Genomic DNA, 22,014 nt, shown 5'->3' with positions numbered 1-22,014 from the left:
CTAAAGGTGTTGGGCCTCATGGCTGCGGCCATTACCCTTCTTCCCTTGGCCCGCTTCTATATGCGCCTGCTTCAGTGGATGTTGTTCACTCAGTGGTCTTACCAACAACTTCCGATGCGTCACCAGATATTTGTGACTCAGACTTGCAAGAATCATCTTTCATGGTGGATTACTTCTCCTCAGATTCACCAAGGCAGACCCTTTGTACCCCCAGCCCCGGTAGCCACTGTCACTACGGACGCCTCCCTGATCGGGTGGGGGGGTCATTATCAGGGCAGGATAGTTCATGGGACATGGCAACCATTCGAATACCACCTGCACATAAATGTCCTAGAGATGAGAGCAGTGCTTTTAACGTTGCAAGCCCTCAACGACTTTCTTCCCTTGGGAACAATTGCAGTTCACACAGACAACATGTCTGTAGTATGGTATGTCAACAAACAGGGCGGAACCAAATCCTACCCCTTGTGTCGAGAAGCTCTCAGACTTTGGCAATGGGCGATCTCCTCTCATCGGTTTCTGGTAGCAACGCATATCCCTGGGAAAACCAACATTTTAGCGGACAGATTGAGCAGAGCTATTCTCATGCCTCACGAGTGGTCTCTCAAGCAATCTATAGTGGAGGAGATTTTTCTAGAATGGGGCCGCCCATGTTGCGATCTTTTTGCTACTCCCCAAAACAGCAAATGCCCAGACTTCTTTTCTCTCTTCCCACTGCCAGGCCATCCCCCCAGAGACGCTCTAACCCAGGATTGGCCCCAGGGACTTCTTTATGCTTTTCCTCCTTTTCCACTGATTCCACAAGTACTCCAGAAAGCCACCGTTTTGAGAGCCAAAATGATTCTCATTGCTCCCTATTGGCCTCGACAAATTTGGTTCCCGTTCCTCCATCGTCACCTTTTGGTGCAGCCATGGCATCTGGACCCAGTACCAGACCTTCTGATTCACCAATCGGGTCAGCTGCACCGGTCTATCCCTTCTCTCAACCTCGCAGCTTGGTTGCTCCACTTCCTTCCTTAGCCAGGCTTCCTATGATCTCTAATCCTGTTAGGGATATCATAGTGGCTTCACTAAAATCCTCTACTAGAAGGATTTATACCAGCAAATGGAAACGCTTTTCTTATTGGGCAAAAGCTAAGAATATTGATCCCTTTACTGCTCCAGTTCAAGCAGTTTTGGATTTCTTAGCGGAAATCTTTCACACAGGCTCTTCTTCTTCCACTGTCAAAGTTCAGTTAGCTGCTATCTCGAACTTTCATGTCGGGTTCGCAGATCACAACATCATGTCCCATAGGCTTTGTAGAGCTTTCTTAAAAGGAATCTTTCTCCTGAGACCTCGTCAGGAGTCCTCCTCCTCAATGGGACCTAAATTTAGTGCTGACATCCTTGATTCTTCCTCCCTTCTTCCTCCCTTCGAGCCAGCTGTTTCATGTTCCCTGAAATTTCTTTCATGGAAAACTTTATTCCTGGTTGCTATTACATCGGCTAGGAGAGTGTCTGAACTTCATGCTCTATCGGTTCGCCCCCCATATTTAGTCTTCCACAAAGACAGAGTATCATTGAGAACTAATCCGACCTTTTTGCCTAAGGTAGCCTCTAAGACTAATTTGAATCAAGCTGTTGATCTCCCTGTATTTTTCCCAAACTACTCAAACAGATCGGAACAAAAATTACACTATCTTGATGTTCACCGCCAACTTAGATATTATTTGGACAGAACAAAACAATTCAGGAAATCCGATCAGCTCTTTGTTTCTTATGCTGATAACAAGAAAGGCCTTCCTGTCTCAAAAGTGACCTTATCTAGATGGCTTTCTTCTGTCATCTCTGAAATTTATCAGCTCAGGGGAAAACAGCTGTGCTCGAAACCTAAGGCACATTCAACCAGAAGCTTAGCCACTTCCACAGCCTTTCAAGCTAGACTTCCTTTAGACACTATTTGTGCAGCAGCCACTTGGGCCACTCCTCATACCTTTGTTTCCCATTACAAATTGGATTTGGCCTCCAGGGACAGAGCCAGTTTTGGCTCTACAGTTCTCAAGAGTCTGTTCCATTGAGCCACCCAGGATATAGGTGCTAGGGACGCGGTCCCATCAAGCAAGAATGAAGGCGAGATTGACAACTTAACATTGAGAAGTTATGTACCTACCATAACGTTCCATGTTAGTTGTCTTCTCTCGCCTTCTTTCTTGCGACCCTCCCTCCTTCCCCCTGGCCTGGACAGACCTTCTCTCTATATGAAAGCATGCTTCTGAAGACCATACTTTGCTGGTCCTCTTCCTTTTGGAAGTTATTTATGCTAGGTGTTATTGCCTATAGACAACAAACGAGATCTGGGTACTTACCGCCTTGCATCATGGGATATGGGGCTGCCTCGAGCTGGTAAAAGTGACTCTTGAGCTTAGCAAAGTGCCGAGTCGGAGCCGAGGATCGGCTCCGAACCCATCAAGCAAGAAAGAAGGCGAGAGAAGACAACTAACATGGTACGTTATGGTAGGTACATAACTTCTCATTATGTAAGATGCGACGGTCTCAAATGGATATGACAAGAAACAACTATCTAAAAGTTCAACCTGCCAAACAGTATGTGCATGTAACTCAAAAGCTGGCACTAGACATTTAACAAAAAAAATCTGTTATGTATAAAAAGGTGGCAATAATAACTTTTTAATACAGTGATGCATTCTGTCATGTCTTTAAATGCCAATGGTCTTGCACATAAAAACAAAAAAAGATAGAATAGTGAAGTATATTAAAAATGTAGAGTGCAAATAGCTATGTTACAGGAGACATACTTGGAAAGAACTGAACATGTGAATTTGATAAAGAAAGCTTTTCAGGATGGTTATTCAGTGGAATAGCTGGGACAAAGGAATAGAGGACTACTTATAGCAATTTCAAGAGGAGCTCCAATAGTGACAGAAGAGGATAAACAAGATAATAATGACAGATCTGTAGTGCTAAGGGGGTACTGGCAAGGGAGGAGGATTATGCTGGCATGTATTTATTTTCCACCTAAAACTGCTATAATGGAGCTTAAGAATATTCTGGGAGAAATAATCGGTTTTCAGCAAGGAATATTACTTATAGGTGGTAACTGGAATTTGATTTGCAGCAATGAATATCTGTCTGGGGGGCCCAGAAGGGGAAGTATAGCAAAGGAGGGTAGATTTTTGAAGAAATTTATGAAAATATTTGGCATGGAATATGTGAATTCAGTAATAGGAGTTCAAAGTGAATTTACATATACCCCAAGATGTAAAAAATGGGCTAGGATAGACAGCATTTACATTTCACATGAACATGTGCATTTAATTGAGGGTCTTGGTACGCACCCAATAACTATTTCAGATCATGCACCAATATTAATTAAAGTAAAAACACAGAAACACAGGGTAATGAAATAAAAATGATACACTGACACTTTCCCACCTGTTGAAAAGAGGAACTGAATGAATGGGTAGTGGAGACTATTCAGGAGCTGTTCGAGAGGATAGAAATTATTTCTGAAAATGTAGCTAGGGAGTGGGATAAAGTTAAGGTGGCATTTAAAAATAAAAGAAAGGGAGCTATGGTTAAGTAGTAACAAGAATTATTTAGAGGGATTGACAAATGTTAAAGTACTGCAGAACAGGGGGAATCTCATTGAACAAGAAGAGGATCAACTGCAAAATGCTAAGCTGAAAGTAAGGTATTACCTCAATCATATACTTGAGTTTAGAAAAACAATAGAGCACAAAAACTTTTAGCACGATGACTCAGGTAACAAAGTAGAAAGGGCTGTTGCCAAGCTTAGGGAGCATATACCAACGAAGCTAACAAGAGATCCTGCAGAGGTATTAGAAATATTTCGTAAATTCTATGAAAATTTGTATAAATAAGAGAAATATAGAACTCAAGAAAAGATAGAAATGGAAATGTTTATGGAAGAATTAAATATGGCAAGGTTAGAGGTAGATGAGGCTCAGTTACTAATGATTAGGATAGGAGGAGATGAGATAAATATGATGTATAACCAATCTACAGGAAAGTCCCCTGGAATAGATGGTATTCCAATGGAAGTTTGGAAAGTAGGAGGGGAAAAATGATAATGATCTGGAAAGTTTTGTTTGACAATATTTTAAGAGAAGTGCCAACTTCTTGGAAGAAAACAGTGGTAACTATAATACCTAAAGAGTGTAAAGATCCATCAAATCCAGCTTCATACTGGGCCATTTCAATTATAAAGCATGATTTATAAAGTGTTCATGTCTATAATGGCTAAAGGAATGGCAAATCTAATGCCAGAATTGGCAGAAATGGATCAGTGTGATTTGTGGAGGGGTGGCAAACATTTGACAACATTAACAGAACACTGATGATCCAGAGGGAAGCAGAATGTAAGAAAATGCCATTGTTGTTGTTGGGTCTTATGTGGAGAAAGCATTTGACAGAGTAAGCTGGGGCTTTATGAGCAGGGCAATGGAAGTACTTGCATTTCCTGAAAAAATATAAGGTTGATTAGAAGATTATATGAGCAACTAGACAAAAATTAAAGTGGGTGGGGTCCTCTCTGACAATTTCTGCTTGAGCAGCGGAACCAGGTAGGGGTGTCCGCTTTCCCCTTTGTTATTTACATTATGTTTAGAATTACTGGGAAAGAAAACAAGGGACTCAGAAATTCAAGGATATAACTGGTATGGTTGTCAAGAAAAGCTGGTTCTATTTGCAGATGATATTTTATACCTGACAAAAACAGAAATAGATATTACAGAGTTGTGGAACATTTTGAGACAGTTTCATATCTTTTTGGGACACAAAACTAATGAAGCTAAAACAAAAGCAACTGTAGTAAATTATGTACCCACATATGAATTGGTTCAGCAATATCCATATTTATGGGTCATGACAAAATAAAGTATTTAGGAGTATGGATTAAAAATGTTTTTGGTGTGGCAGGTAAGTATATGTGGGAAGAGACTAAAAAGATAATACAAAAACTGAGAAAATGGAAGCTTTGTGATATGGATAGTAAGATACAAGCAATTAAAATGTTCTTAGTCACATTAGTCTTATACATAGATCAGGCATATTTTTATCAGCTAGAGAAGATGTTGTGGATTGTAATTTAAAGAACTGAAGAATTTTACCTGGGAGGGGAAGACGGCAAGAGTCAAGTGGGATGAGCTGATTCTTCCAGTAGAACAGGGTGTAATGGGATTGCCCAATTTGAAGGGGTATTTCAGAACTACACAGTTAAGGGTGCTATACATAGCACAAGCAGAAAACTATAATTCAAAGAGGTAGGGGATGATGATGAAATGGAGGAATCTCAAGAAACAAGGAGAGACTGGAATTTTGGATGCAGACCTTTAAGGAGAATAACAATAGCCAGTTTACTGTCAAATGGAAGATCAGACTCTGTGTGATTGACAGTAGTCCGAATGCATTTATATCATGTTATCAAAATAGCGAATGCTATTTCATCGGCCCCAAAACATCTAAACATGAAAATATTGAACATTCAGAACAGCAAATGTTTTCCCATGGAAAAAATTTGCTGCTCCGAAACACATACACACAAACAAGCACATCAAACAAACAGCAACCATACACATACACTTAAATTCCTACATCTAACACTACACTAAACTAAACATACACTACTATCTACCCACTTACCTTAACCCAAACCCTAACCCTAAGGTCCGTCACTGTCGCACACTACCTAACCCGCGCCCTAACCCTAAAGTCTGTCACTATCCACACACGCCTAACCCGTGCCCTAACCCTAACTCACTTAATCTGCCCCTAACCCTAATGTACAAACAATTGCGCACTTACTGAACCCAACCCGTAACTTTCTACCACAGCACTAAGAATAGCTAAGCCACAGAAACAGCCAACCGAATTCTTTCCCGAGGAAAGAATTCGCTGTTCTGCAGCTTCGCTTTTCTTAGTGTTTGCTGAATAGTGTTTGATATCAGAACATTCGAAGTTTTAATACTTCGATGTTCTGATATAGACCCGTCCTAATTGAACCATTTGGTAGAATTTGAAGATCGAATGCAAAAATGTAGAAATGTACAACAGCAAATGCAATACAGCATTCGCTGTTGTGCATTTCTATATTTTCATGCAGATCGCACTATAGTGGGGACCAGAAAATGTACCTTTTCCCTCACTGTAGTGCAATCTCGGAGTCTATATATCTAAGTAGCAGGGGTTGTAGGGGGCTGTGCCCCCCACATTCCCTGCAAACGCGTTTGCGGAAGTGTGCTGAATGTTCGAATTATGTCGAATTCGAACATTCACCACTTCTGCTTTCTACATTTTTGTCATTCTCTGCAGTGGATTTTTGTTTTTAACTTTGTGAAATCGACAAAACAACAGTAAAGCAAATAGCCATACAGGATATTATATTCATAATGTAGCAGATAGTATTCTAAGAACTAAGCCAACATGGGGAATGGAGAAAGGAGATTTTGCTGATAGGGATGACTACAACTAGGGATAAAGGCAAGAGGGTGCTGGAATTTATTGGAGAAAATTGGTAAAAGAACCAAGGTATTGGGAGCAAATAACTAGAGAGGGAAAGGTAATAAGAATGGGAAGATGCCAAGAATTTATTTGGACTGCAGGTTACATATTGCTTTCCCTATCAAGCATTGATGTCAGAGTATAGGCAAAGGTAAAGAAATAGGGGGGTTCTAAACAAAAGACCAAGACTGGTAGAGTGTTTAGCAGATTCTAGAACAGAAGATGGTATTAAAAAAGTAATAATTATTAAAGCATACAAAATATTGCATGGTAACTATAAGAATCAGTCAAAAGAGGTTAGAAATGATTGGAAAGAGACTGGATAAGCTATTCACAAAGAAACAATGGGGGAATATATGTTTGTCTCCCAAATCCACAACAAAATCTAGATGGTTTATGTTTTTTGCTTGGAAATGTTTACACAGATGTTTTTATATCCCAAGTAGACACCAGATAATTTTTCCTCTGGTAGACAGCAAATGTTGGAGGTGTGATATGGAAAAAAAGAGGTAATTGAGAACTTATTTTCTGGGAGTGTAATGAGTTGGCAGACTTTAAAGATTCCCTTCAGACTACTCTGAAAGAGATACTGGGTGACCAAATTGATGTAACTACCAAAATGATTTTTCTCAGCTATGATACAAAACCTGATTTGCCTAGACATAATAAGGCTTTGCTTAGTCTTATTATGGTGACTGCCAAAAAAAACAATTACTAGAAAATGGAAATCAAAGTCTAAACCAACTATACAAGATGTAGCAAATGTAGTAATGGAAATAAAACAACTGGACTTGGGATCTTTAGAAAAAGGGTAGGAGCAAATTACACAGGAAAAATGGGAACTATACATATAAGGGAGGAATGAGGTTTAAAAGAAGACAGGATTTGAATGAGCTATGTAATGTTTGACTGACATTGATTGTATAGATTGTAAGTGATGTATAATGTTTGCAACTAAAATTATGTCAATACGGTCTGTGATGTAAAATACAGCAAGCCCTATGTCAATATGGTTTGTTTTAACTAAATGTATAATTGCCTATGTCATAAGTGATAATTTAATAAAGATGCTTCTTGTTAACAGACAGACACACACACACACACACACACACACACACACACACACACAAAGAGAGACAAACTTAGCAGCAGACCCAGAGATTTTTATTGTCCAAGGTAGCATCCAGCAACTTGGCCATAATGTCTTTAGGTAAAGACTGCAGGCAAAGCCATGACAGACCCAAAGGCAGCAGCTCTGGAAGATACATCAGCAGCATCATAACTACATTTGATAGAGTGACGAGCCACCTGAGAGGTAGAATCTAAACCAGACAGAGCAGAAGATTTTGCTTCAGAATCAGGGAGATCAGAAATAACCCTACAAGCCTTGGCATTTAAGGCCAGAATATATCTGGTCATGTGGGTCTGATAATTGATGGTCCTAAAGGCCAAAGCCGAAGCAGTTTAAACCTTCTTAGCAATTCTTTCCATTGCCCTACTGCTTTTACATGAAGGCAGAAGCTTGGAAGAGACCAAAAGTTTAGAAGGCTTGACAGAAGAGACTGACACCACACCAGGGTCAGCAGAGGGACACAAATAAGAATTGACAATCCTCATGAACCTCATAGAACCTGTTGGGTTTCTTTGGAGCAAAAGGCTGAGAATCAGGAGACTTAGAGGCAGCTATGAAGGTGTCTAACAAGGAGGTCAACACAGGAGGTACTTCCAAAGGTTTAGGAGTTTCCACCTGAAGCAGCTCATAATACCTCTTCAGTGTGTCAGACACTTGAGAAGAATCCCACATAAAATATTCCATCATTCTAGCTATAGTATCCCCAAAAAGGGAGACTCAGGATTCTGAGTCTCTTCTTCATCAGATCCATAAGCCAAAGATGAAGGCATCTGAGAAGAGAAAGAGAGGGACTCATCATCAGACTCTGATACCCATCCAAAGAATCTGGTTCCCTAGCCCATTTAGGAGTAGAAGTCCAAGAGTGAGTAAGCATAGAAACCCCTAGGGTAGGCTTCAAGGCCATTAAGGCATTAAATAAGCCCCGATTAAACTCCTGCCATTCCCTTTGAGGATCCTTGTAGTATACAGAAATATGCTTAGTCTTCTGATTTTTCTTTGTATGGACATCAGCCCTAACAAACACCATAGATCATGGATGCGATTCAGTAAGAGGATTCAGAACATTTTCCCTACCAAAATCTGTGGAATCCCTCCAAGACTTTCTGAGATGATCGATCACTATTCCCCTTAAACATAGGTTCATAGGTGTTTACTACACTAACGACCACAAGGGCCTTTTTAAATCCAGCCATGCATCCCAAATCTCTGACAAGTTCTGATACTCTTGATAAGTGTATGCCTGGGCCTGGGAGAGGAACCATTTACAGGTTACTTCTGTCCATTAAAGGACATAGGTGCCAAACCAGGGATGAATTTTCGGTTTCCCATCCGATTGTCTAATTTGCACTTGAACTGGTTTAGGGAGAAACTCCGCTTCAGATGAATGGGATGCCTATTCCATAGACGGGGTAGTCTGTGGGATACATGACTATCTCTCCAGCAGGTTCGATTTATATCACAGACAAGGTTCAAGTCTTTAGAATGGGTAATTCTGGTGCTTAGTGTTTTGTGGATATGCAGGAGGTCCAGAGTGAGGTCTGACAATGCCCTGTATGCCAGGCATAGATCTCCCCTCAAAAACATGTAGAAGACAGAATACAGGGATAAGGCCTTGAGGCAGTCTGCACAGGACATATTACTTGCGCCCTGCATTCTTTTAGTGAGGAACCTCTGTGGATGTTCCAGTTGTTGGATATGCTTGGTTAGCTACATACCAAAGGGGGCACTGTAGTCAATGATAGGTCTGATGAATGCCGAATGCAGTGGAACAGTGACTTCCTTGGACTTAGATGCCATACGTTTGTTTATAAGTTGCACAGCACAGAATGATTTCCTCACCACTGTAGACACATGATGATCAAAGGCTAGATTACTATGTGTGTGTGTCCCTAAGTCCCCGACTACTGTGTCAACTCTAAGGGGTCTGTTGTCAATATGATAGTTATCAGAGACGGATGACTTTCCAAAGGATACTGTTATGCATTTCTTGCAATTAGTTTTAGTCCATGGCCCCTCCTGGTGAACATTTGTATCAGTGTGAGATTCAAAGACAGCTCCTAATTTGCAATCATCTGCAAATTTAGTCAGCCACAGACACCTGACATTGGCCTTGACTTCTGAGAAGTAAATGCCAAAAAGGAGCAGTCCAAGGATTGATCCTTGAGGGACTCCACTTGTGACTGGCCTCTTTGTAGAGGTGGACTCCACAATTCTAACTTCCTGGTCCAGCTGGCTGTCCACTGGGTGACATATGGGTTTGTATCTAACCTCTTGAGTTTATCAACAATACCAGAGTGGGGTAGTGTGCCAAATGCCTTGGCCAGGTCAAGGTAGGCAGTGTGAAAGACTTTGCCCTCATCCATACCTTTGGTAACCTTCTCAAAGTAGTCCACCAGGTTGAGTAGGCACTTAAGGAAAAATGCACTGGTGATAACTTAACATAGCTCAAGTTAAAATACTGAAACCCCAGAAGATTTAATTAATTCAGTTGGTCCTCTTGATTTACATTCCAATTTCTTGTTTTGCCTTGGTCCTTCCTTGTTGATCTTCCATAGGGTTTTGTCATGCTCTGATGTCCCTGAGTTTGTGCTCTTTGACAAGCCAACCTCTCAGATCACCTTAATGGTGGAAAATCTAAAAAAAAAAAAATCATTGTAATCCAGGGAAACTCAATCTTATGAAACATTTGCAGCACCTACTGATGAATTGCTAGTCACAGTATGATCAGTGACTGAATCAAGACATTAAGGGGATAAAGAACACTTTTCAGCATATTGATGGGAATCTCTAAAAAGCTTATTCTGTCTTGGTTGTATTTGACAACATTGTCCACATCACTAACATTTTGTTATAGTCACCAGTGAATGATTGAAACAAAAGGTCATTAACCATACTGTCATTTAAATCTTTTATATCATTATCCAGTTTAAGTAACTTACTCTCATTATCATGTATGATAATTCTCAACACATTGCTTATATGGTTGAATAAATCCAAGAGTTCATAATGCATTAAGGAACCAGCTCTCATATCGACTGGGTATTTCCAGACTCGGAGGCCTCTGGGCACTTGATTTAAGAGAGAGATTTGGTCAAAAACATATTGTCCATTTGTAAAGTCATACATTTCCTAATGAGATGCTCTAAAATTTGTAATTGGGCCTTCCAAAGATCCCCAGTGTCTTGGTTCATCCACCGGTGGTAAGTCAAAAACAGGAGAGTGTAACCAACTTGAAATATTAAAAACTTCACACTCAGCCTGATAAAATCAGTAGATTTTTTGGACATATTCAAATCAACATCCTAATTGCCCACAATATTAGGAACTGAACCAGTACCATTCGTGTAGGCATTGTAGGACTAGTAGTATGAAAGCCACATAGAACGTAGGTACAGCACTAAGTCTGTGATTGTAATAAAGCTTTACTTTCCACTTTTTGGGGCTACTTTTGTTTATTCTATCCTCTTCCACTCTCCTTAATGTTCTTCCAAACATTAATGACATGAAGTAGGGCATATGCTGTGGAGTTTCCTACAAGTTTAACAAAGTCAAAAAAGTACAATATTTCTAGGTTTTCTTGTTGCGCCATATTTCACAAATGTGAGTGATGCTTTGTAATCCCACATTTATTCATTTATTTCCAAGTTACTGGACCTGGTGATGTCTTCCTATTCATTCTTCTACATATGGGTCTCAGATCACGAATTAGATCCATCTTCGGCCACTTCAAAGCTTAGGATTTCAGTGCTCAGGCTCCTCCCCTACCCATAATTCCCCTGTATCATGGGAGACATCTCAGATCCCATTTGCTGGTCTTCAACACCTGACAAGTTCTGTGGTTCTAGTCGAACAGAATACGAAGATAGAGCAAAATCTCACCAAAATTAATGAAGCTTCAACCCTTCATCAGCACATAAAATTCTAAATTTCTAAAATCACATGACCAAACCAACCAATAAAAAATAAAAAAATCTAAAGAAATCACATATACTTCTTTTCCATCAAGTAGTAAACAGTTTTAAAACCAAGATAATTCACATAAAAATCTGATTATTATTCTACATCCTAAAATAATAGCATTAACCTAGCCTATTATAAACTATTCATTTGTCGCTTAACTAATACAGGTTTTATACTAGTAGCATTATTTAATCCAGGGGAGGTATCAGCTTGCAACCTGATTATCCATTCTAACTCCCTTGGTTTTAAAACTGTTTACTACTTGATGGTAAAGAAGTATATGTGATTTCTTTAGATTTTTATGTTTCCTCTATTTAAATGTGTAGAAATTTAGAATTTTATATGCTGATGAAAAGTTCTGTGGTTCTCCAGGTTTTTCCATTATACTGGCATTGATATTCAGATAAGAATACTCTTCTTTTTCTACTTTTATAGTGTTATTTTTCTCCCTCTAAAAATATGTTATAGATACTCTTTTTTTTGTATTGGTAGTTAGTAAATTATTTCCAGGTACTTGTGCTATTGGTAGAAAGCACTTATTTCATTGTGATTTTTGTCTTTATTGTTGCCTTTTCTTTTTCTTTGGTGACTATAACTTCCTAGTACGTCTGAGAAACCTTTGCGTTTCAAAAAAATGCGTCCTGTGCCCGCAAGCCACCCAAGTCATTGCGCTCGACAAATGCGTGTATTGCTTGGGTCTAATACACAGACATTTCTTGTTCTGTTTGTGAAAATTTTGGGCAGGAGTCCATGGTGCAGTGGAGGAATAACCTCATCCTCTGGGATCCATATCGGGTATAAAAAATGAGTTCTCCTTCTTCCTGTTTTTCTGTGACAGCAGGGGCTTCTTCTCTTCCTAACCTAAACAAAAAACAGAAACGCGTAAGACATTCAGAAAATGTTCTCCAGATCTGGCATCAGCTTTAACACTGACTCTGATAGTGGCTAAACCAGTGACTCCTCCTCCCCAGTTCTCCCCTAGACTGGTGTCTCCGACTCAAATCGCCAGTCCTACAGGAATGGTTCAACATTCCAGGCCTCCTCTTTCTATATCTTCGTAGTCTATCAGGTCTTTAAGAAACCTCATCAAAGCAGACATGGACAGGATAATGCAGTGCTTTTTACAGACCCAGATTTTACAGACTCAGTCCACTACTGGATCCAGTAGAGAATTCTCCCCATGACACCCAGTTGTTGCTCTTACTCTATTCTGACTGCCAGGGCAGAGCCTTTGGATCCTACTTTAGCCTGGGGCAGATCTGTATCAGAGCTGCGACTCCATGTATTGTTGACTCTGATAAGTTCTCTGTTGAGGGTGACTGATTCCCATAGCTGTAATGTCATTGACTAGCTTAGATTCACATCTGAGGTCTTCACACCTGTTCATTCCTCTCTGAACTTTGGTGGTTGACAGTTTTGCTGCAGTAACCATCTTGTATCAGAGCCAGTCAGCTTGCAGGGTTGAGCTACTCCCCTAGGGTTTCAGATTATAAAGGAGAAGTTCCCCAGATCCAATGCCGGCTTGGCTTTCAAGGCATTTGAGAAAGTGCCCTACATACTGAGGGATAGATCCTCCCCATCTCAGTTGGATCTAACGTTCCCCCCAAAAGATCTCCTTGAGTCTGCAGCCTTACCATCTTGTCCCATTGGGGAAGCCAGTATTGGAGATCTTTGAGCCTACTCTCTCACATAAGGTACCCAGCAAACACAAGTCTAAGATGAGACACAGTCTCCCCAAAAGAGTCACTAACCACTGATACTGATTAAGAAATGAAGGAGAAGGTTCCCCCAGATCCCCCCTCAAAGACATCTCATTCAGAGAGATCCTTGAGCAACTTAGAAAGGCGGTTGGTCTTCCAAGACATATTCTTCGGAGGAATTAGTCTTCCTCAAGGCTTTTGGATCTGCCCCATCTACATCTTGAGTGGTGCCGCCTGTGGATGACATAGTAGATCTTATCTCATCCCTGGTGTGGTAGGAGCCTGATACAGTTAAGTCTATTCCCAAGACACCAAACAAGTCTTTGGTGGCCCCTGAAGTTCATCCACATTGGAACAAGGGCCTGGCAGTGGATTCCATCATGGTGGCAGTCACCATCAAGAAGGAGCTTGTGGAAGAGAGCTCATCTGTCCATTTGCTGAACAGGGAATCTTGAGCCTTGGACATGTTTGGAAAGCAGGTATGACATCTGTTTTCTTGATGGGAGAGCTTAATTAATTGGCACATTTTGCATATCTTCAGAGTGATTTGGTTAAAGAAATCTCCACTTCTCTTTAGAAGACACTCTATTCTATGTTGCTACCCTCTTATCCCTATCCAGTGCTTCTATGTGCCTTGTGTCTAATGCGACAGAGGGGGTGTCTAAAGCAGATGGCACAGGTATTTCCATCAGGTGGCATGCCTGGATGAGGCTTTACAACTTCACTTAGCACTTCAAAACATCCTTCATTGATGCCCCTTATGGTGGATCAACCTTGTTTAGACCTAAAGTCAAAGAAACTGTCTACAGGTGTGAACAGGATGGAAAATCCCTGTCTGCCATAGGGATAAAATTCTCAACTCCCCAGCAGACCTTCACCAGGAATCAGAATTCAGGGAAGAGAATGTGATTCAGAAAATCTCATGGGTTTAGAGGTTTTCACTGGACTCTCCTGGAGACACAGCTCCTTGTGGTAGAAGTGGAAACTCTTACACTGGACGTCGGCCAAGAGGCAAAGGTGGTCTTCAGAATCACAGCATCAGAGGCCCATTCTCAGAGAAGCCATTTCAGCACTCTTGAAAGGCTGCCAGCTATCCTACTCTGGTTGCAATTATGGGGAATGTCTCTCTACACCCCACGGCTTGATGTTTATCGCTCATGACTGGTGGGATCAGAGAATAATTATAGAGGCTATTTCATACCATTCGTCTCTTCTCCACCTTTTCAAAAGAAGATTCCCAACATTCCACCCTTACAAAGGGAATTTGCAGCCTCAGAAATAGAGAAGATTATAAAAAAACTAGTCGTCCCACCAGACCAGAAAGAGTCTGGAACTTGATCAATATTCTTTTTAGTACCAAAGAAAAGTGGGGACCTGAGACCAATTTTAGATGCAAGACGACTGAGCAAATATGTTGTTCATGGTTCAGTCAATTTTTCCTCTATTGAAGAACAACAACTTAATGTGCACAATACATCTTCAGGATGCCAATTATCATACCAAAAGGAACAGGCACTCCAGAGAGTATCTTTGCTTCCATTGGGAGCTAGTCACTAAAGTTCAGAGCTCTGCCCTTTGGTCTCACCATAGCCTTCTGGATGTTCACCAAGTGTATAGCAGTACTGGCAGCTCACCTACGACTGCAGGGATTCTAAGTGTTTCCTTTTGATTCCTTGCTGTGTCAATCTTGGAAGTTCAGTAAATCTTCAGAATTCTCATCTTCAGCCATCTCAGTTTCTAGAGTTAATTGGAGCTCATCTAAACACGACAGTTCTTACTGCGAAGCTTGCACAGTCATGCATCCTGTCTCTGTACTCACAAGTTCAATGAGTTTTGTCACAAAAAAGAAAAAAACACCAGCCAAGCTGGTTCTCCATCTTCTAGGTTCTGTGACTGCCTCCATCGTTGTGGTCCCTCTAGCCAGATTCTAAATAAGAGTAGTTGAATGGACACTTTCAGTACACTGGTCCGTCAGGACTCAGTCAGTGACTCATCTGATCATTTTCACATCACAGGCATTTGCAGATAACACAGTCATTGGATGTAGACTATTCTTCTACTTCAAGAGGGATGTCCCTTTAATTTTCCTGCTCCTCAGACCATGGTGACCATGGATGCTTTCCAATTAGGGTGGCTGGCATTACTTGGGAAGGACAGTCCTGGGAACATAGTCTCCCCTAGAGGCCAGCCTACACATCGGAATCTTGGGGATGAGGGCAGTCCTCCTAGCATTGCACAGGCATTTCAGGATGTTTTCCCCTTGGATGTGATTTTCATTCAGACAGACAACATGGATGTCATTTCATATATCAAAAAACAGAGAGGATCCAGATCTTACCCCTTATGTTGAGAGACCATGAGAATATGACAATGGGCAATATCTTTGCACTACTTTATGATAGCAATGCACATCCTGGGGAAATCCAACGTTTTAGCGGACAGGTTTAGCAGATCCATTCTACTCTCTCATGAATGATCCCTCCATCCCCTTGTAGTGGAGCAAATTTTCAGCCACTGGGGCATCCTTGTTGCGATCTTGTTACGTCTCCCATGAACATAAAATGCATCAGGTTCTCTGCTCTGATCCTTTTCAAGGGGGTGTCACCAAGGGATGCTCTAACACACGCTTAGCCCCTGAGACTTCTTTATGCCTTCCCCATTTTTCCCTCATCCCAAAGTTTCTACAGAAAGCAATGGTGCTGAAGGCCTTTGTCATCATCATAGCCCCTCATTGGCCTCAACTGGTGTGGTTTCCCTTCCTCTGGCCTCATCTAGTTCACCTGCCTTGAGATTCAGGCTGAGAGCAATTTCTGATATCTCACCCATCTAGAAAGCCTCATCCAGGCACAGAGATGCTCAAACTGACCACATGGTTTTGCCAATTCCAATGATGGCCCAACAGTCCAGGCTTTCCCCTTCTATTGTTCACATTTAATTTTCCTCTTTCCTCTTCTATTAGGAAGATATACAAAAGCAAATGGAAAAGATTTTATATTTGGGCATCAGAAAAAGACCTTGACCAATTTCAGCTCCTCTTTCCACAATTTTGGATTTTCCTAGCTCATCTTTGTCAATGGGCAGCAAGCTATTCTACTATTAAATTAAATTCTGTGGTGATTTCTGCTTTTCATATGGGGAGGGGCACACCTCTGTAGCTTCTCTCAGGTTATCTAAAGACTTTCTTCGAGGTTCACGTTCCCCCTCCGATATCAAAATTCACCTCGGAATATTACAGATGTCTTTCAGCCTTTGACAAGACCCCCTTTTTAACCTGCTGCTATCATGGAAAACTATTTTTGGTGGCCGTAACTTATTCAAGAAGGATTTCCAAGTTGCAAATACTTTATTCAAACCCCCTTATTTGATTTTTCATAAAGACAGAGTTTGAGGACAAATCGATCCTTTCTTCCAAAAGTGGCATCAGAATCCTTCACCAGTTAGGCCATAAATTTGCCAGTATTCTTTCCATATTTTTCCAACAAGGGTGAGTACACTTCCACTTGCTGGATGTTTATCAAACTGCCTCTGTCAGAAAATCTGAACTATTTAGTTCATTTGCATAGGCTAAGTTGGAGCAAGCAATATCAAAGATATATTTGTCTAGATGGCTGACTATGTACATCATCAAAACCCAAAGCTCATTCAGCCAGATCAGTGGTCTCATCTACAGCCTTTTTCTCCATTGTCTCCATCAAAAGCTGTGCTACAGCTACCTGGTCAAAAGTTCACATATCCATTTCTCCCTATAAGTAAGACATTTAGTCTAGACCTAGGGCTTTATTTGGCTTAGCTGTACTCAGAAATATCCTTCCTTAAGTCCACCCAAGTGCTCAGGTAGCTGGAGACTCTACCCCATGCATAGAGGAATGGATGAAAAGACAACATGAGCTATGAAAGTTATGTACTTACCATAACAATAGATCTGTGTTGTATTCCATATATTCTTGCACTTCCCTCCCTCCATCCCCCTTCCTGTCTGTCACCTGTAACAGATATGACTGACTTTACCTTGAATCTTGGAGTTCAGCCACTGTCTTCCTGTTTTTTCTCTCTCTCTCTCTCCACCATTGGTTAAGACCTTGATCAAGTTGTTTTTAAGAGGGGTAAGCTCGAGCTGAGGGATCTCCTGTGATACAGGGGAACAGGGAAGGAGCCTGAGCACTGGATCCTAAGTTTTGAAGTGGCTGAAGATGGATCTGAGATCCAAACATAGAGGTATGGATGGAATAAGACAACACAGAGCTATCATTATGGTAAGTACATAATCTTCATTTTTCTTCATGTTGCACTCCATCTCACAACTTTAGTCTCTGGTTCTAGCCTTTTTCGTCTTATGTGAGACTGCCTTGCAGTGGAATCAGGGAATATTTTCTAATCCTCCTATTGGATGACCTCAGAGTTGGTATATGTAATCAGCAGGGGAGTGCAGGGGAGCAACTCCCTTGCAAAAAAAAAAAAAAAAACAAAAACATTTTTTTGTAATTTTCAGCAATGTTACATTTGCTCTAAAATTGTCACTCTTCTTTGGTTTGGTTCATTCAGGAATCCTTTTAGGTATTTGTGCTTGTTTGCAAAATGTTTAGTGCATAGTTGTATATAAGCCACCACCTACATAGTATGCAAAATAATTCACCACATGTTCAGGGCTACAAGTTATAACTCTTTAGTTTTCAGTATACTTATGCAAGTTGTTAATCCATGGAAGACCGAGAATAATTAGAAGTAGGACTCGTACATTATAAACATTTGTGATGCTGAATGATTAAAAATTTTGTCTTCACAACTGCCATAGGAGGAGAGAGTTTTGACTATAGGAAGGCCACCCGAGGTTAATTACTCTGGCTTCTGCAAGCAGGGGAAGATGGGCATGTCATTCCTGGAGGAGGAGTGCATATGCCCATGGTAACCATTAGTGACAAGATTTCGTAGGTGAAACCAGGGAAAACCACCACATGGTTCTGCTGTTGTGTGGGGGCATCCTTCTCATGTTCAGCCCCTTGTGGAAGTGAGGGATGGTACAATGTGGACAACCGTTGCACATCCCAACCACAAATAGTCACTGGGCTGGTAAAGGGGGGTAAAGCTTAAGGTCTAAAAACCTGAAGTGCTACTGACTGCTTCTTTAATGATGGCTCTGTCCAGCTGACCCTCACACCAGTAATGGGGAACAAATAGGCCATTTGGCCAGGAGGGGATTATTATCAGCAGGCAACAGGATAAATGTGTCCCAGTGAAATGATTATTCAAGTGTGCTATCTACCATTGTCACACTCTTTGAAAACAGTCATGTGTCTGCAAAAGTGTAATTCTACAGAGGTATCTTGGATAACATATTTGTAGTCCATTAAAGCTATGCTTAGTTGTGCTTATTTTACTGAATTTTCTGAAACATACTTTTGTTGCTGCAGGGAGATCCTGGACGTGGTCTTCCAGGTCCATCAGGTCCCCCAGGTTTACCAGGCGTGAAAGGCTTCCCTGGACCTAAAGGTGATACTGGCTTCACAGGAGCTCCAGGTCCACCAGGACGCCCAGGCCTTGATGGATTTCCAGGCCCAAAAGGTAGATATTCAGCCTTCCTTAAACTAAACTGTATATTATTTATTTAACACAGATTCAATTATTTTACTAAAACCAAGCCTCTTACTAAATTGAAAGGTAATGATATGTTTCAGAGTAAAATGCGGAGAGTGGTGGTTATGAAAGATATTGTAAAATTGCAGATGAATATAGGTGTGTGTATGTATATATACATAAATAAATATATATCTATGCGTGTATGTATATATGTGTGTGTGTGTGTGTGTGTGTGTGTGTGTGTGTATATATATATATATATATATATATATATATATATATATGTGTGTGTGTGTGTGTGTGTGTGTGTGTGTGTATAAAATAAGTCCTAGACTCCATCAACCATCTTTAGTATTGCCTTGGAAATCAATGGGTTAGATTAAAATCATCATATAAGATGTAGTACATTGTAGGCCATACCACAGCAACTTGTTCCTTAAAGAAAAGGAGTGGTGCACATGCTTGAAATGAAAGACACAGTCCTTACATTATAGAAAAAAATTTCAGATATCTAATTTAAAAACGATACAATTGGTGTGCAGTTTTCATTACGTTTATTTTCAAATTTTAGTATGTTAGATAAATTAAATTTAAAACTCTGAATTCCATGGTGTTATCTTAATGGGCATACTGTTGGATCAAAAATTAGTTTTCTCAAAAAGTATTTTTTCGGGGGGACAGAATTTATCAGCTTAATGCAAATGGGTTCTGCACCCCGGACACTGTGTAACTTGCATGGTAATTTTCAGCTGCATGGTATATAAAGATTAACCCTTCATTACAGTCCTGCCACCCATGTTCAGTTTTTGACTGAGGTGCTGCAGGAGCTGACAGAAATGGTGAGTAGTTGATGATGCTGTGCCCTTCCAAGAGGGGAGAGCTGAGGATGTGAGTTGGAGTCATCTTCTATCTCCAGTGAGTGTGAGATGGCACATATTGGGAGATATAGGACATAACAGAATGGTGTATGTTGTAGTATCAGGGGGCAAAAATGTAGTGTGTCTGTTGTAGTATCAGGGGGCAAAAATGTAGTGTGTAACACTCTCCAGGATTTGGCTTCCATCCATTCCTGAAAATAGCTTTGTCAATGAACTGAATGCAGAACTATCCTTCTAAATTAAAATAACTTTTTCTGCAAGGAAGGATGAAGATTACACCAGTTTTAATTAAATGTGATGATGATTATTTTTGATAGCCAGAATTTGCAGATGGAGGTGTCACAAACAGATGTGTAATATAATGAAATTAATTTATCAACAGAACAGAAAACTAAGAATGGATGTGTAGGGTATTGTGCAAACTTTTTTTTTTCCGTTTACTCTTTGCTTCTTGTCTTGTTTAGGTGACCCTGGTTTGAGTGGCATGCCTGGTCCACCAGGACAACCTGGCCAACCCGGAGTAGGAGCACAAGGTCCACCAGGTCCACAAGGTCCCCCTGGCCCACCTGGCCCCACAGGTAGTTTATAAAGACATTTTCATATACTGTTATCGTGTTTTTTTGCTGATATCAGAGACTTTTGCTGCTGTGTTATGGCAGATCAAAACAAGCATATGAAGGAAGTGAACATGAATAGAAACAGTGCAGACTGGCCAAATTATCAGAAGTACTACTTACACAGATTAAATATTTTTATGCAGTATTATCAAGTTTAGGTTACTGCTAAAGTAATTTTCTGACAACCACTCTTTGTATTTCATATTTCAGCTTACATTGTACCGTTTAGTTTGCATGTTAACACACTGCACATAAAATTAATTTTTAGCATATAAAATTCTTTTATAAGATGCAATCAAAACGGGGTTACAACATCTGTACTGGATGGATCTTCCATTGAAATGTCTTCAGTAGTTTAAAATTCCAGAAAGGCTTGGTTACAACATGGCAGAATCCTTCTAAAATATTATATCAGGGTTTTGTGGACAGCACTGGGTTATTATTATTTTTTGATGCACAATGATGTTGCAGACATACATTGTACATCAAATTACTCTAGCCATTCTTAAAAGCCAGCGTTTGTCTTTCTCTGCTATTGACATATCTGCATTGTGTCTGCTTTTCTGGTCTTTTTATGGTTAACCACAGTGCTTTGTCTTTCTTTCTTTTACACTGAGCAAATCATCATCATTTGAGTTAGCCTTACTTATTTTGCTGTTTTTTTTTCCTCCTTAGACATCTGATCAAACAAAAGAAAGTCATGTTTGTCCAGAACATTTTAATTTCTCAAAAAGCTACAACTGAAAGCTGTGTCTTCTGAGTGGGTTGTAGAGACAGAACATGAGTCAGGTTCCACACAGGCTTAACAGGCATGGCCGTGTAATCCTTAGAAACCACTCTAAAAATGAAGAGGAAAAAGATGGAAAAGCAAGCTGTAAACTCCACAGTATTCCTTTCTTAGCAGTTTACAGAAGTCTTGTCTTATTCAAAAAGTTTCTTTATCACATAAGTGAGAATAGAAGCTAAATAAAAGCACTAGTGCCAAGACTAGTCATACTTCTAATATGTTTTGTTGGTTTTCACAGCCAGCACACTGCTTTTCCAGAATAACCTGAATGAAAATGAAACTTTTTTGATTCAAAGGACAAACCTTTATGGTTGCTTTAGTACATAGTAATGAGAACAAGGTGGCACTATTGCCTGCCTTCTACAGATATTCCCTGCTTTACGCGTTTCCTTTGTCTTGCTTCATCCTCCATGGATTAGTAAAATGATCACTTATACTTACTCAGTTGTCATCTGGTGAAACTGACTGTTTCTTCTCTTGTCTTCTCTTCTGGTGGATACCCACTTCACAAGTCCACCCTGGTTGTGTGGCATGGCTCCTTTGCAGACAGAACAAAACTGGTCATCACCAGGGAATTCTCCCAAATTTTAAAAGATTTCTAGATTACATTTTTGTATAAGTGAAACTGCCTTGGCCATTTGCGGATCCTGTGTAGATGTTTTTTTAAACCGGAAGGGGTATAGCTGATGATTTTTTTCTATTCCTGTTATCCGATATATTTGTCATTGTTTCAATAGTTGACTTCTGGGTATGTCGTATACTTACCATGTTACATAATTTTTTTGAGAACGATGGACTCCACACATCCCAGTCTTATGACCTTTTGTGAGTCTCTTAAAAACATAAA

At 40.3% G+C, this 22,014-nt stretch overlaps 1 protein-coding gene across 4 annotated transcripts in view; it reads left to right on the top strand.

Annotated features, from left to right (window-relative positions):
- Nucleotides 1-22,014, top strand: part of COL4A5 (collagen type IV alpha 5 chain) — a 3,591,008-nt gene that overhangs the window by 2,471,956 nt on the left and 1,097,038 nt on the right. For all 4 annotated transcript variants that reach the window (XM_044057208.1, XM_044057205.1, XM_044057207.1 and 1 more), the window contains exons 30-31: nt 18,720-18,870; nt 20,228-20,341. In XM_044057208.1, coding sequence (XP_043913143.1) covers nt 18,720-18,870; nt 20,228-20,341 — 265 coding nt within the window. The remainder of the gene's footprint in view (nt 1-18,719; nt 18,871-20,227; nt 20,342-22,014) is intronic.

Source organism: Protopterus annectens, chromosome 15.part0 (assembly GCF_019279795.1).
Source record: "Protopterus annectens isolate FY-2018-M chromosome 15.part0, PAN1.0, whole genome shotgun sequence".
Classification (NCBI taxonomy): Eukaryota; Metazoa; Chordata; order Ceratodontiformes; family Protopteridae; genus Protopterus; species Protopterus annectens.
Note: the sequence above shows the minus strand (reverse complement) of the source record. Positions and strands in the feature narration are given on the sequence as shown.